At 42.3% G+C, this 15,161-nt stretch overlaps 3 protein-coding genes across 12 annotated transcripts; 2 read left to right on the plus strand and 1 right to left on the minus strand.

The window, feature by feature from the left end:
- The first annotated feature begins 1,501 nt into the window (after window positions 1–1,501).
- LOC112278036 (translation factor GUF1 homolog, chloroplastic) lies at window positions 1,502–4,884 on the plus strand. Its single transcript, XM_024511030.3, has 2 exons — window positions 1,502–1,624; window positions 2,376–4,884. The coding sequence occupies exon 2, from the start codon at window positions 2,394–2,396 to the stop codon at window positions 4,599–4,601; it is 2,208 nt and encodes a 735-aa protein (XP_024366798.1). The 5' UTR covers window positions 1,502–1,624; window positions 2,376–2,393; the 3' UTR covers window positions 4,602–4,884.
- A 1,442-nt stretch (window positions 4,885–6,326) lies between these two features.
- LOC112278039 (ADP-ribosylation factor-like protein 8a) lies at window positions 6,327–9,041 on the plus strand. 7 transcript variants are annotated; one of them, XM_090247971.1, is made up of 7 exons: window positions 6,327–6,566; window positions 6,763–6,937; window positions 7,156–7,237; window positions 7,639–7,671; window positions 7,921–8,042; window positions 8,266–8,427; window positions 8,618–9,041. In XM_090247971.1, exons 2-7 carry the CDS (start codon window positions 6,897–6,899, stop codon window positions 8,736–8,738), a joined length of 561 nt encoding a protein of 186 aa, XP_090104097.1. In that variant the 5' UTR covers window positions 6,327–6,566; window positions 6,763–6,896; the 3' UTR covers window positions 8,739–9,041. The 7 variants fall into 7 exon arrangements, with proteins under 7 accessions (XP_090104097.1, XP_090104099.1, XP_090104096.1 ...); XM_090247973.1 differs by having other exon boundaries at window positions 6,882–6,937; XM_090247970.1 differs by having other exon boundaries at window positions 6,327–6,455; window positions 6,882–6,937.
- A 672-nt stretch (window positions 9,042–9,713) lies between these two features.
- Window positions 9,714–15,013, minus strand: LOC112278037 (uncharacterized). 4 transcript variants are annotated; one of them, XM_090247968.1, is made up of 10 exons: window positions 14,772–15,013; window positions 14,316–14,496; window positions 13,368–13,660; window positions 13,069–13,224; window positions 12,719–12,861; window positions 12,185–12,559; window positions 11,587–11,677; window positions 11,274–11,436; window positions 10,890–10,997; window positions 9,714–10,487 (listed from the first exon to the last, which is right to left on the minus strand). In XM_090247968.1, exons 3-10 carry the CDS (start codon window positions 13,533–13,535, stop codon window positions 10,180–10,182), a joined length of 1,512 nt encoding a protein of 503 aa, XP_090104094.1. In that variant the 5' UTR covers window positions 13,536–13,660; window positions 14,316–14,496; window positions 14,772–15,013; the 3' UTR covers window positions 9,714–10,179. The 4 variants fall into 4 exon arrangements, with proteins under 4 accessions (XP_090104094.1, XP_024366800.1, XP_024366801.1 ...); XM_024511032.3 differs by lacking the exon at window positions 14,772–15,013 and adding an exon at window positions 13,932–13,967 and having other exon boundaries at window positions 14,316–14,457; XM_024511033.3 differs by lacking the exons at window positions 14,316–14,496; window positions 14,772–15,013 and adding an exon at window positions 13,836–13,977.
- Window positions 15,014–15,161: the final 148 nt, after the last annotated feature.

Consider the following 15,161-nt stretch of genomic DNA (forward strand, 5'->3'; position numbering starts at 1 on the left):
CTTATGTAATAAGGATCTTGTCTTATACAAGATCATGTATTTTAAATTTAAATTTGAATTTAAAATATTTATTTTTATAATTTTAGACATAATAAAAATACTTTATCTTAATTTTTTTTTAATGCAAAAATCATAGAATTAATTTTTATGAAAAATAATTTAAGGTCTTTTTTAGATTTATCTTTATGTATAATTAAAAGTATTTTATTAAAAATATAGTGCAATTGCATAAGCCTGTATAATATTAAAAAATTTAGCAATCATAAATTAAAAGAAAAAAAAAATTGTCAATAAAACATGATTTTATGAATATTCAGAATTCTCAATTTAGAAACAAATCTCAAACATAATTGCAATTTTCATGAGTGCCTAAAATTTTAAAAAAAATGTCATAAATATTTAATGGTATAGAAAAGAAAATAATGATCCATAACATATATGAAATTATTAAAATTGACTATGACCTATTATAAGTACACAAGAAATTTTGCTATAAATCTTTTATCAAAGATAACATAAGAAATAATAACATATATATATATATATATATATATATATATATATATATATATTTTGGCTATAAGGATGTTTTTGAACATAATAAAATGATTATTAAATCTAAATAGAAATAATTATGTAGATAATTTGCACTTAAAATATATCCTACAAACAATTACACGTTTTTATATATATAGAATGACATGCTATTGGTTTGGACATGGTTAAATAGAATGGACTGGCCGTTTTCAAAGTAGAAATGAAAAAAATGATAATCACTTATGTTGCCAAAAAATCACATCACTTATAATCTCTGGCAAGCATTAGCAGTATAATTTGCAAGCAACGGTGCTATATTTGTGATCAAATGTGTAATTTAGAAATAAATTATAATATAAACGAACAGTTAATCATCAATTATCGTCACCACTAATGATAAGCTTTCACCACAGATATTTAATTCAGTAAGGTATATGCTAAAAAATCATGACATAAAAAATATGTTTCGATTATAATGATTTATTGATGTTTTATCTTGATATGTCTTGTTTGGGGATGTTTTACATTATATTCCTTGTTTGGTATTAAAATGAACATTTCTCAAGTATAATAATTTACTGAAACAAATCATATTACAAGTTGAAGAAATAAGTTCGTCAGCATAATTATCCTCAAAACCACAATATAAACTTTGGGTTGAACTCTCAAGGTATCACACAACCTTCGAAACACAATTGTACAAAATCACAACCTTATTTTCATATCAAGAATATAAAAAAAAGGTTGTGAGGAGGATAGATATCTAGAACTTGCGAGGGACTCGAGCAAGTGCGAGCTCGGCCGCGACGCGACGCGGCGCTGCTCCTCGCCAAGGGAGATAAGTTAGGTTCCACGGCGACCACACAATCGCGTGGCCAGTTCTGGGCTAACCCAGCAGCGCAGCCACGCTCGTCGCCTTCCTTCATGCTCTCCTCTCTCTTCACTCGCTTGTTGCGTTCCTGTTTCAAGTGCCGCGTGGGTTGCCGCGCCAGAATGTAGGTGCATTTCGACGCCTGTAGTGGACAAGCTTGGCGTGTGTGGAGCTGAGCGTCGTTGGGTTTCAGCTGGGCGGGCGTCATTTAGTTGGGTTTGGTCTCTGGGTCCCTTCTCGCTTTCGTGTTTTGTTTTCTCTCTGAGTATTGTGATGAATTGGTGCGATTTTGATAGGTTTCTGGTTTTGGGGGAAGGTCACGGGAATTCGCATTGGGTAGGAATTGGGTGAGTTTGGGAAATGCTGGCATTAGTGTTTTTGGGTGTAGTGGTGATGGGTTGGACGGATGTTTGTTGAATCTCTGGTTGGGTCGTGGCTCTGCTACGGCTGCTCAAAATTTTCATGATCCGTCACGGGTTCGAGGATAGAGGAGGTGACAGTGGGAATTAGTGCGGAGCGATGTGGTTGCGGTGTACCCTCACGATTGTGCCAAATTTAGTATAATTATGCTAGTCCGGAGATGGTTTGTGAAGTTGCCCTGTTCCTAGTGGGAGGTGTGTTGCTCGCAGTGATGAAATCGTAGTATAATATAGATCCTTAATTGGAGGCAGTTTCACATGTGGTTAGAATTTCGTAATATCCTGCTGTTCGAGTATTGAGTGAGTCATGTAGAACACGAGAAGATTATGCTAAGATGTGAATTATGTCATTGTCTGCGACTCGAATCTTGTCTTGCTCCTCCTGATACCTGATGCTTTTTTAAAAATAGTGGTTCGCGTGGATTACATTTTCGTAAATTGTCTTTGCTGTTTGTAATTCAACCTACCCCCCCCCCCTTTTTCGGTGTCAGCAATACGTGTATTTGTTTATTAAGAAATGTAGTTACTTCGTGTTTGTATTTACGCAGGCAAGACGTGCTGCCACCATGGCAGTTCCAACCATTCCTAGTCCAGCCTGTATCTCGCAGTCGGCTAATGGGTCCATTATCTCAACGCGACGTTCGACTGAAACCAACCCTCGACAGCATCCGTCGACTTCTTATCGATGCGCTGGAAGAGTAGTTAGGAGACAAGGTAGGAGCGCAATTAGCAGGTCTGGAAGCAGGTATTTACATGATTTAGAGGCCGGTCGTTCACTGCTGAAAAGGGTTACTCTGAGAAGAGATTGGGATTCTAGGTTGGATGAGAAAGACCAATATCCCAGGCTTGGTGCAAGAGCGGCTGCGACGTTTGAAGCAAAACCTGAAAATGCTGAGAAAGATTATTCTAAAAATGGGAAAGCTGCCAATAAAGGTGTGGACAATGGGAAGGATCGATTAGCTAAAGTTCCAATCTCGAACATCAGAAACTTTTCTATCATCGCACATATTGATCATGGGAAATCAACATTAGCCGACAAGTTGCTGCAGACCACTGGCACCGTTCTTGCGCGAGAAATGAAGGAGCAGTTTCTCGACAACATGGACCTTGAACGAGAGAGGGGTATTACCATTAAGCTTCAAGCAGCTCGTATGCGCTATGTGGATGAAACCGGTGAGGCTTACTGCCTGAATTTGATTGATACTCCGGGCCATGTGGACTTCTCGTATGAGGTGTCCAGGTCTCTGGCAGCTTGTGAAGGTGCCCTCTTGGTGGTGGATGCTTCTCAAGGAGTAGAAGCTCAAACCTTAGCCAACGTGTATTTAGCCCTCGAATCAAACCTAGAAATTATCCCTGTGCTCAACAAGATCGACCTTCCTGGGGCTGACCCTGAGCGCGTGCGGAGGGAGATTGAGGAGATAATAGGCTTGGATTGTAGTGAAGCCATTTTGTGTTCTGCAAAGGAGGGAGTTGGAATTCCCGAGATCTTGAACGCAGTGGTTAAGAAGATTCCCCCACCGAAAGACACAGCCGCAGAGCCTCTTCGCGCATTGATATTCGATTCCTACTACGATTCCTATCGGGGAGTTGTCGTGTACTTCAGAGTGATGGATGGAAGGGTGAAGAAAGGGGACTACGTTCAGTTCATGAACAGCAAGACCGAGTATCAGGTGGACGAGGTAGGAGTTTTGTCTCCTATTCAAATGCCAGTGAATGAGTTATACGCTGGTGAGGTGGGTTACTTGTCAGCATCCATCAAATCCGTGGCTGACGCAAGAGTTGGGGATACTATTACTACAGTTTCTCGGAAAGCTGCCCAGGCTCTACCTGGGTACCAGTTGGCTACTCCTATGGTGTTCTGTGGGCTGTTTCCCATCGACGCAGATCAATTTGTAGAGCTTCGAGAAGCCCTCGAAAAGTTGCAGTTAAACGATGCAGCACTGCAATTTGAGCCAGAGACATCCAGTGCGATGGGCTTTGGTTTCCGATGTGGGTTTCTGGGTCTCCTGCACATGGAGATCGTGCAGGAAAGACTGGAAAGAGAGTACGGCCTCGACCTCATCACCACTGCTCCCAGTGTGGTGTATCGTGTCCATTGCACCGATGGCACTATAACTGAATGTTCAAATCCTTCTGCTTTGCCAGATGCTGGAAAACGCAAATCCATCGAGGAGCCATACGTAAGAATAGAGCTTCTCACGCCGAAGGACTATATAGGTCCTTTGATGGAACTAGCACAAGAAAGGCGTGGAGAGTTCAAGGAAATGAAATTCATTACAGAGAACCGGGCTTCGTTGGTGTACATGTTGCCCTTGGGAGAAATGGTAGGTGACTTTTTTGATCAGCTGAAGTCACGTAGCAAAGGCTACGCAAGCATGGAGTACTCTGTCAAGGGTTATCGAGAAAGCAAGTTGGTGAAGCTCGACATTAGGATTAATGATGAGGCTGTCGACCCCCTTGCGGTCATTGTGCACCAGGATAAGGCTTACAGTGTTGGCCGGGCACTTACTCAACAACTGAAGAAGTTGATTCCCCGTCAGCTGTTCAAGATCCCAATCCAAGCCTGCATCGGCTCAAAGGTGATTGCTAGTGAGAATATTGCAGCCATGCGCAAAGACGTTCTTGCAAAATGTTATGGTGGAGACATTAGTCGGAAGAAGAAGTTGCTGAAAAAGCAAGCTGAGGGTAAGAAGCGCATGAAGTCATTGGGCAGGGTGGATGTTCCTCAAGACGCTTTTATGGCCATCCTAAGGTTGGAGAAAGAAGTCGTGTAAACTAGTTCAGGATTTTAGTAGGCTAAAAGAATTTGCTATAGAAGCGTGGCTGTTAATTCTAAATTGTTTCAAAAGTATTTTCAATTGTTACCATTACCCCGTCTGGTAGCTTGCTGCCTGGGCTCGCTAGTGTCGCTTTAGAATCGCGTTGCTGCCTTGACAAGCGTAGATCTTACCCTTCTTTCAGGGATCCAAAACATTGTTTGAATTTACATGTGACTAATACTGCAACTCCAGACTGGTTTTTATTTATTGAAGGCAGTAACATGACTGCTTTTGCTAACATTTGCTCATCATTCTAGTGACTACCATCAGTAGGAAATATGATCAAATTGTGCAAATTGACGATTTTTTCAGTGTTCAAGCCCGTGACAAGGGAAGTTGTATTGTTAGTGAGATTAATGCACGCCGTGGAGTAAAAACTCCGTAATAGTAATATGCACAGGTGTGACTTGTCTAAGAGAATCGTGGCTGCTTCATTGAAAATTTCGGAAACTCTGCGTCGAGGATAAGTCCATGATGGACGCACCGTGTTCTTTCCTACGCTCTCAAAAGGGTATCACAAAATGTAAAACACTGCTGTGATGTCTGTAACCATGGTATCCGAGAGCGGCTTAAGGCTAAGGTCCTCAGATAGTGAAGTCCTTCGATTAATCGGCTTTTCGCCCTACGTCATCGCATTCCTGTGACAGGTTTCGGAATTCCTGCCACCAAGGTGTACAACCACCTCTCCACTATGAAACCCTAACGATGATAGGAAGTTGGCGCGAGAATATTCTCCTTCCAAATTTGCCATCGTCTACCAATCGGGTCCACGATCATCCATGAAAAGAGAGTAATCCGATGGTAAATATCCGACTCATTCAACGTCTGCACATCTTCACGCTGGACGCATTTTCTCGACCTCCTGTGCTGTCCAAATAGTCCCTCACTGTTCACACGTCCGCTAGAATGACAGCAGAGAAGTTGATACCCTAATTCGCTAATCTTCCCGAACTCACACAATCCTCCCATCTCAGTGCGAAATAACGCAGAGCAGAAATTCTACATCGCAATCGATCTCCGTGCCATGGAGGCTCACAAAATGCGACTTAATTGACGACATGCCCGTTTCTCCTCCTTCCGCTTCCAACTCTCCGTCTGTAAACCATCCAAAACTCGGCCACGGTGTCGCACTCTTTACAACTGACACTACCTTGTAGCTACTGCAACAACAATTTATACACGACTTGAAACCTCTTCCTGATCCGAGGACTCACCACAGTGGCGTGCCCTGTGAGGTACCGGCCCATCAAACACGAATTGCACCAAATGCAAGGAATTTCTGGAACGATTGTGTGATGGACACTGCGAAACCCAACCTCGGCTAAACGGTAGGAAGAAAGAGGAATTCCGCTGCTTTGAGATTGTCAGTTGCGTGTCGATTGATTCTCGGTGGGCACAGCGCACGAACGTACAATTATAGATGGCGGCTGGCAAGGTGGCGTCGGCACTGGCAGAATTGACAGGAAACACTTGCGGTGGTGCGAGGGCGTGTGTGGCAGGCTTGCGAGAAGGCCACATCACAGCCAGATTTCTTAAAGATGGCCCATTTTCTCACGTAAAAGAATTTCCCCTACTTTCTATAACCGGGGTATGTTGCGAACTGGTCGGGTATGTCGAAGTGGAGTGAAGCCGGCCAGTTCTATCCCCCTTCCACGCTTGCCTCAGGGTGATTGAGTCCATTCCTTCGCTTCCGCTCGCATTGGCTTGCGCATGCTGCTGCATCGACAGCTCGGAGAGTTCCACGGTGCGCTCCTCTTGTTGTTGGTCTTGTTTATGTTCTCTTTGAGAATTCACTGCGACTCACGTTTGGTGAGCGTTCACAGAGAGGGTTGAGGCTTGAAGTTGTTTTTTTGAGAAGGATCCGAGAGTCCGGCAGGTGTTGGATTCGATATGTCGTGGTCGATTTCGTCTGGGTAGAAGGTTGGGAATGTGTGCGTCTTTTTAGAGGTGGTGGGCTTTGAATGGATTTTCCTTGTGGACGTGCAGTGGGTTAGGGTTTGCGAGAATTTTCGCTTGTATGCTGTGGTTGTTTGTCATTGACAAAGGGGGACCCGGTTAGGGTTGTACTGCTTTCGAGTGGTGATTGATCTTTCATGCAATGGATTTTTTGGCGCAGCTTTCATTGATCTTACGAGGAGTTTTGACTTGGGGACAAGGATTGGTAGTATTGCAACTTGAAAAGATTGTGGGGGGTCTGTTTTTGAATTGGGCTTTACTTCGGATTTGGGGCAGAAGTCGCGGACTGCGAAGATGATGGGAATATGGGATTCGTTCCTCAATTGGCTCCGCAGGTACGTGACCTTTTTCAATTTCATTGCTTCTGGTTTGGATCCTCTGACTAAATCTGTTTGAGTTCGTTTTCGGGTTTTGACTTTATGAGGCTACCGGCTGGTACTATTACAGTTTCATATAAACGATTTCAATTTATAATTACTGTGATGTTGATGGATTGGGTTGATCTCCTAATTCTTGAGCTAGTGTGATTAATTGGAGAGAGATTGTGCGGCAGCCTGTTCTTCAAGCAAGAGATGGAGCTGTCGCTGATAGGTCTGCAGAACGCTGGGAAAACATCGCTTGTCAATGTTATTGCGGTATGTATCTGTAATTTTCTCCTCCGCAAGCAAGCTATGGCGCATGCCTATAAACGCTGTACAAGTTGTGGACCGTCAGGGTCAGTTCGGATTATTTACAATAGGAAACATGATGTGTTTATTCTTGTTTACGTAATTCCTATTGCTTGGAATATGTGGACTTGGTAAGACTGTAATCAGATGACCACTGCCATACTGAGGTATTCTCTATCGAAGTTAATTGCACAATTGCACTAACATCCATTGCTTGTAGATTGAGTATCAGCTCTTAGGCCATCCACCGTTCAGTTACTTAGGTTGGAGGGTTTAATCTCAATTAGGAATAGCATGTTTACTACTACTGTTAGCTGACATATTCGCTCTTTTAATATTTATTTATTTATATCGCTGTCCTTTTGCAGACTGGTGGTTATAGCGAAGATATGATTCCCACCGTAAGTGCTTCAATCTCTTATTTGGATGTTGCTGCATCTGAGAATGCATAGTACAAGAAGCGTCTGATTGTTCACTTTTCATGATTGTTGTAAGAGCAGTACGCTGTATGGAGACTTGGTGCGTTTCACGATACGGATTATGCGCTGATCCTGTGTACATCAGCCAAATCAAAACGTGGTTTGGTCTGTTAGCAATTTCAATGTCTTTTGTAACTGCTGACGCGATTCCTTTTGCTGGTCTCTGTACAGGTCGGTTTCAATATGCGTAAAGTGTCGAAGGGCAATGTTACTATCAAACTGTGGGATTTGGGTGGCCAACCCCGCTTTCGTAGTATGTGGGAGCGCTACTGCCGTGGAGTGTCGGCCATTGTGTAAGTGCCTCCCGTAATGTCACAAACATTATTTCTTCTTTTTTTGTTGACAATTTCTTCATGAGTGATCAGGTCGCCTTATGCTTTCAACCGATCTTTTGAAGGCAGCGTGACATTCTGACCCTGAATTCTCCAATACGCAGAACAACTTAAAATGTTTGAATATATCACCTGATAACAGGTTATGTATCTAAAGGATTTTCTAATTTGGGTTGCATGGCAGCTACGTGGTTGATGCTGCAGACAAAGACAACGTCGCCATCTCCAGGAATGAGCTGCACGATTTACTGAATAAGCCTTCACTTCATGGTATTCCATTGCTTGTGCTGGGTAACAAAATCGACAAGCCTGAGGCTATCTCAAAGCAGGCTCTTATTGATCAAATGTAAGTTCATCCTCAGATTGCAAGTGATAAATACTTTGCAGGAGACGGATTAGGAGCATTCCTAGACCTTTAAGCTTTTAGTTCAAAATGTAGACACAATTTGCTGATTTATCCTAGCAGAATAGTTATTTCTTCTAATTTTTGATTCTTTCGGCTTTGTCCGTGCTTGTTGATGGCTGTGTGATCACAGGGACATAACAGGACTGAACGACAGGGAGGTGGCATGCTACACCATTTCATGCAAAAACTGTACTAACATTGACATCGTGATCGACTGGCTAGTGAAGCACTCAAAGACCGCCAAGAGTTGATTAGAATTGCGTTGATTTGAGAGATTGTTACATTCCAGGAGTCGTAGCTACAAACTTGAATTATCCATTAATATGTCATAGGTCCTTCAAGGTTGTAATTGGTTTGTGATTAGTTTGTTATAGTAACAGCTATTTGAAAGGAGGTTCTAGGATAAAAAAAGGTAGTTTTCTTTACCTTTTTGTAGAGCTACGAAGAATCTCCTAGCAAGGTTTTGATTCAGATTCTTTGTCTGGTCAATGATGACCTTGTGTATACAATTTCACGTTCATCAAAAAAGTTTGTATGTATACGTTGTCAGTCTTCACGCAGGTGTAATAAATTGCTACAAGTAGGATTTTGCGGATAATTTTACCTATGAATAGACGTCTGTATTTTTCTCTTTGAAGTAATAAATCTCCTTGTCGAGGTAAATCAAAGCAGCTCTACGCCCTTTCGGTCGGCTGCGTCGTGCAACCATAGCATGTTAAAGCTATCATTCTTGGTTACTATTTTATATCTGTCCTGTCTTATATGTATCCGGATTGACTTAATCCAACAACCTTCCTCTACAACTAACTTGGCCATCTCAGATGCGAACCTGCAACTCTGTAGCGATCTGTATAAGTCCATTTAGTAATCTTAAAGTCTAGCTGTTGGCAAAGTTACCAGTGACGTTGCCCAACCATAGATGGCATCTAAAGCATTGTGGCTGTTAGGTTTCCTCGGAAACAAGGATTCCATAGTCGGGTATCTAACATAGGAATCCTCTCTCGAGAGGAAATTTAAGCAACAATAGAACGAATGTAATCAAGCAGCACGCAACCATAGATGGACGTAGAATCCACAGTATGAGCATCCGTAACAATTTTGCTCATAGAAATGAAAATGGTAGTGCATTTCGTGCAAGAGAGTGCCTTTGAGACTCTGCTACTAGATGCTTGAGTTTACGATGGTATTGAGAAACGGAACGGGAATGAATTTTGCAAGACCAAGCATTTCAAAGCACATAAAAAATGGATCTATTAAATGTAAAGGTAATCGCACCAGAATTCGTGTATCGAACCTAACCATTACATATCTTCACATCTGATCACTTGTCCTTGTCTTCTTAGAGGCACATGTGCTGTGCAGCACATTCAATTTGCTCTAGAACTGCGGTTAGGATAGATCCAGCGCTTCACCTCCGCGCATGAGTTCGCAGAGTCCGTTTTGTTAGTGGGTGGTTTACAACTTCTGTTCTTCCAAGAGATGTAATAATGCTGCATATTCAACGTCACTCAAAATTTGGCTACCGCTTAGGACTTGCAAATTTGACAACTCAAGATGGAAGCCCACTCGAGTTTTAAATTAGCTCGAGTTCGGGACTTCAGGAACGGGGCACGGTTTTAATTTGGCTCTATTTGTTCGCCAATGAAGGTTCTCGCAGTCTAACACTAAATATCCGACTGAAGCAAAAATGATTTATTCCTCAAACTCAGGTTCAGGTTCAGGTTCAGACTCTTGGTCACAACCACTATCATCTGAAGATGACGAAGACATACAAAGGTCACCATCGGTCGGTGCTCTTTCATCGGAGAGTATTTCTTTAGCATCAGCTCCAGCATCTATTGACATCACTGGATGGCTTTCAATCGTCTTCAGCTGATATCTCTTGCGCGCTCTTCTTCGACCATTCTTTTTCTGATTAAGATAAACTGCAAGAACCTCCTTGTCCGCCTCTGAGTACACTGTCCATTTTTCTTTCGGGATACCTTCTATGTCGGCTATAACTGAAATTGCAGAACCCATTTTAATAAACTGCTACAAAAGCGAACTCATACAAATACTCCAAAGTTGCGAATTGCAAAAGATATACCCGACACATGAGGTAAGTACTGCAACAATGTTTTGCATTTAATGCCCTAGTAAATCATAAGTCTTGGAGTGGGTCAAGAACGGTATAACATGAGCTTGGGGAAAAGTAAGTATTTGAGAAAATTCATGCACAGCAACAGGAAATATTCAGACATCGATGGAACATCATCAACCCCTAAGTACAGATTGCAAGTGATGTATTCTTTTCCATTCTTGGATTCTGCCGATGAAAATGGTCTAAGCATTTAAGAGCACCACTTCGGTATAAAAGAGCTATGTCAAACCTGGGTACAACAAAGACAGTGATACCAACTTACCTTGAAGGGTTACGTCTGTACGATCGTTTCCTCCCTTCAGTTTCCAGACTGCACGTGGTCCGTCCCAAACTACTGGCTCGGTCTTGACTGCATCACTCCTGAGAGCTTCTGATCGCAGACACATCATGAAATTTTCAGTGATGTACACCGAGAACACTGATTTGGTTGCTTCAAATAACCAGGACTTAGTCGCGAAATATTGCTGGGGTATTCATTTCGAAAAATTAGTAACCTAATCATTTCTTGAATGAAATACAACATACAACAGGCACTTCTGATATGACTTGAGTGGGTTGGGAAGTCTATATTAAGATCTTAAGACCAGAAATTTACTGATCGGGATTCATCACAGATAACCAAAGAAAGCAGGTACAAGGACAACACCTGTACCAGGACCCTTTGAAATGCTGGTCTCTGCAGTTGATCCTTTCAACACATTAGATCTCAGCTTTAACATATTTTCAGATTGTTGCTTCAATGTCTGCGCACCTTCACTTTTCCCACCTGTCAACAAGCTCTCCTTCAGGTTTTCTAGGTCCAGTTTCACCTGCAGAGAGAATATCATGCAATAAATATGAGGCAAAATTCTTAAGAAATCAATAACATTGCATGGTGCAGCCAAAAGAAACTACAAAAAATCAGTTCCAAACAAGTTCCAGGTAGTTCTAGTGCAAATTTGAAATGAAAATGCAAGTACCTTTTTCTTCGCGGACTTGGACTTCTCCTTCTCTTCCTTCCTCGTCTCATTGTACTCAAACATCACTCTCTCAATATGTCCTCTTAGTACCCTGCGTACGAATAACAAGCGCCAAATAGTTTAATGAAGCAGCTGGAGTCGCAACTTGTCTAAAATGTGGAAGCGGATGTTTCCATATCTTTGTAACCAACAACTTTCAAGCTTCAAAAAGAGCAAACCAGTTGTTCTCCAGGTGCATTAAAAACAAACAAACAAATAACAAGAACAGAAAAAGGAGAAGAAGAAGATGAAGAAGAAGAAGAAAGGAAGGAAGAAAGGGAGGAAGGAAGAAGATTCGGTAACTGGATCTCAGTTATGGTGACATAAATTATGCTGCTTTATGATTGGTAGACAAGTCCAATCATATCATTAGAAACGATCATACTCCTAGACCTTTTGGAGAGTTGAAGAGGTCATCGTGCACCTATGAAATGGCATGAAACGAAATGACACTACAAAACAAAGCCATTGACCAGACAGGATAGTACACGTAGAAAATCCATGTGGTAGAAAACAGACATGAAATCTCAAGTCCTGTGTGGGTAAGAATAACTCATACGCAGTGCCGAGAACATCGTTGCAAAGCAGATTGAGAAGTTGCAGCTTTTCCTCAATAGAAAGGGATTCAAAACCATCCGCTCCGCTCTCAAGCGCTGCAGCAAACTTGTGCACTGATTCTTGAATAGGAGAGAGGGTTGAATTAGAAGGAGATGCTACTGAATGTGACAGTGTTGGAGAAGGTTTGAAGGAGCATACAGCTTCTGCGTCCTTGACTTCACTCTCCTCACCTTCAGTTTCCTTGACTTTAATTTCTTCTCCTTCTGCGTTCCTTGATTGAAGACCCTTCGGATCAGGGTGAGATTTCTTGTACAAGTACTTTTTTAGAACTTCCAGCCATGAATTCTTGCTCTTGTAACCGGATGCAACATTACACCTGTTCAACTCCAAACTATGAAATCAGACTTCCATGCACAGGAAAGAACAGTTGCCTCCGAATAAATATATGATGATTTCGTAAAGAAGATAAATGAATCGCAATTTTACATATAAAGAGGGAGAGTAGCACGCGTCTTGCATGAATGAAGGCACTTACTCTTCATCAGTCCCATACAGTACCACTGATAACAGACGCACAAAGACTTGCACAACTTGACATTGACTTCCTTTCTTCAAGTTGCATCCTTTAACGACCTCGTGCAATGACTTCTCTGCCTCTGATTTCTTCATTCCAAGGGGCTGCAAAAATCGCAGAGATCCATGAGCAACATAGAGGAGTATACTCAACGGCAGGTGTAAACAAGCGCTCACTCACTCACCCACCAATGTAATCAAATTCCAAAATTCCTGCCATTAAGATGTCCAATACTGTTATATAACAATTCTCAAATAGCGAGAAGTGAAGAAAGATCCGTATAGTGAATCGATGTGAAACAGAACACACACTTTGTAGAACGCAGAGCAGAATTCAAGAAACTCCAAAGCAGGTCCAACTGCACTCTCCGGCAGCTCTACACCTGAAACCGATAATAACGGAGTGCCCTCTGGCAAAAGCGCCTCCTTCTCTTCAAGATCCTCACGCGCCTCCAACACTACTTTCTTCTGAACATGTACCACTCATGTTATGTTTCATTCTAGATCTCAACATTTACCAAATTACATATCGTGCTTCAATAGAGACGTAAGGAATCTTTGTAGTGCTTCCCGTGAAACACTTTTAATGTAAAGTATAGCAGCTGGCTGACCTGATACTGAGGAGGAGGAGCCACTGGTACAACTACTTCGTCAGCTTTTACTAAAATTCCAGAAGGCACCCAGCGTTGCCTTCCGGGCCTTCTCATGAAACTTCGGCCGGAGATCACTCCAGGAGCTAGTGACGCCACGCTGACTGACGGCTCGCAGGGGGTAGCCATGATTTCGGGACCGGATTGATACTTGAGTCCAGTTAAACTTGATTCACGGTAGGATGCAAACAAAATTACATCAAATTGTGATCTTAACTGTTCATTCGAATTGATTTTCTGCCAAACTCAGGTTTCTGCAAAAATTAAAATAAATAAATAAATAAAAATGAAATGAAATAAGTGAGTAATCAAATGTCTGATGTAGGTGGCCATTATCCATGACAAAACACGAGCTCAGATAATGAAAAAATAAATAAAAAGACGACAGAAAGATGATTGCCCAAATACTGAACGGGTCAACTAATTCACATCTGGATGTTGCTCCAATAGCGCAGCGATTAATCCACAACTGCATTCATTGCCAGGAGTCTTGGATGTAGGCAGCAATGAATCTATTGGGATTACCTCTTGGCACCTCTTGCGTTTGTACATCAAATTAGTCTGCAAAGGAGATGGATAGACTAAAAACTCAAAACTAAGTCTTTTTCAACAGGAACAGTGAGGGGATTTGAAGAGCTGCTTGCTCAACAGTCATGCCCTGTGGTCCCATAAAAATTCTACGACCACATAAAACACAGATTCCGAAAACTGCTACAGATGTGGAATTCCATCAGATATTTTGTTTTCCAGCTTTCCATCTACTGCACCCATCCAGCTAGTTTGGTAGGTATTTTCTGCTCATGCATGATCACCTAAATACTCTGTTGTATGTACTGTAAGAAATCGAGCTGAAATTTTGCGCCCATCGGGACTTCATGTACCCCGAACAGAGGATAGTCATCAACTCACCAAACAAACGAGGCAGAGCTGCGCCAATTCAATCTTATTTTTGAATCTGGAACTGATTAACCTACGCGTGAAGGAAAAAGACTAATTTTCGAGAATGGTGACCACGGCCAACAATTGAACGAACGATAGTAAATTAGGTGAACGGTTCCGCACAGGTGCTAATGGATTCCGCCGCCTTCAACTGCATCAATTACAATACGGGACGTTAGCACAACGTCAAAGAAAAATATTACGCACAACCATGCACTAAAAGATCGATCAACAGTACCTCCCAACCCGCATTCCAACTGTATCCATTTCATCGGCTCCGCGTCTTCAAGACAAGGAAATACTAAGGTACTTATTGGGCACAAAACAGCAACCGAGATCCCACATCGTCTCAAAAGACAAGACATCGCCGAATTCTACCACCACTGATCAACCGCAGCAGAACCGTTAGCTTCAAACCCAGCCTACCTCATAAACCCACACATTCACAGGAAACAACTCGTTTGTTCACAATCACGGCCAATTCAGAAGCAGAGATGCTTCACGCTTGGATCACCAGCAAGAGCGAGTCAGACTCTTCCACCATAAACTCTTGTTTGGGACCTCTGCACACTATGTAACGATGGTGGTCAAATTCACGGGATTGAGCTCTCGCGCGGAGTGGACTGTGCGGATCCAGTACCAAACCGTGAGCCGATTTTCAAAAGCCTTAGGGCTGGTTTAAAGGAGCGAAGTCGACTAAAAGGCGGGAAATCAAAATTGGTGATGTCCCATGATCGTCGCCGAAATTTTCATGCCCGCGTCCTCTTTCTGTTCGCTCAGATCCAGCTTCCTCGTTCATCTCATCGTCGCTTCATC

Source organism: Physcomitrium patens, chromosome 26 (genome assembly GCF_059467195.1).
Source record: "Physcomitrium patens ecotype Gransden chromosome 26, ASM5946719v1, whole genome shotgun sequence".
Classification (NCBI taxonomy): Eukaryota; Viridiplantae; Streptophyta; class Bryopsida; order Funariales; family Funariaceae; genus Physcomitrium; species Physcomitrium patens.

Coding starts and splice junctions, on each gene's coding strand:
- LOC112278036 (XM_024511030.3), top strand. CDS start 2,394: ATGGCAGTTCCAACCATTCCTAGTCCAGCCTGTATCTCGCAGTCGGCT.
- LOC112278039 (XM_090247970.1), top strand. CDS start 6,357: ATGCTGCTGCATCGACAGCTCGGAGAGTTCCACGGTGCGCTCCTCTTG. Junction 6,456..6,881: donor TTCACTGCGACTCACGTTTG/GTGAGCGTTCAC, acceptor TTGGGGCAGAAG/TCGCGGACTGCGAAGATGAT. Junction 8,428..8,617: donor CAGGCTCTTATTGATCAAAT/GTAAGTTCATCC, acceptor GTGTGATCACAG/GGACATAACAGGACTGAACG.
- LOC112278037 (XM_090247968.1), bottom strand. CDS start 13,535: ATGGCTACCCCCTGCGAGCCGTCAGTCAGCGTGGCGTCACTAGCTCCT. Junction 11,678..12,184: donor AACGATGTTCTCGGCACTGC/GTATGAGTTATT, acceptor ATTCGTACGCAG/GGTACTAAGAGGACATATTG. Junction 11,437..11,586: donor CCAAGTCCGCGAAGAAAAAG/GTACTTGCATTT, acceptor TTCTCTCTGCAG/GTGAAACTGGACCTAGAAAA.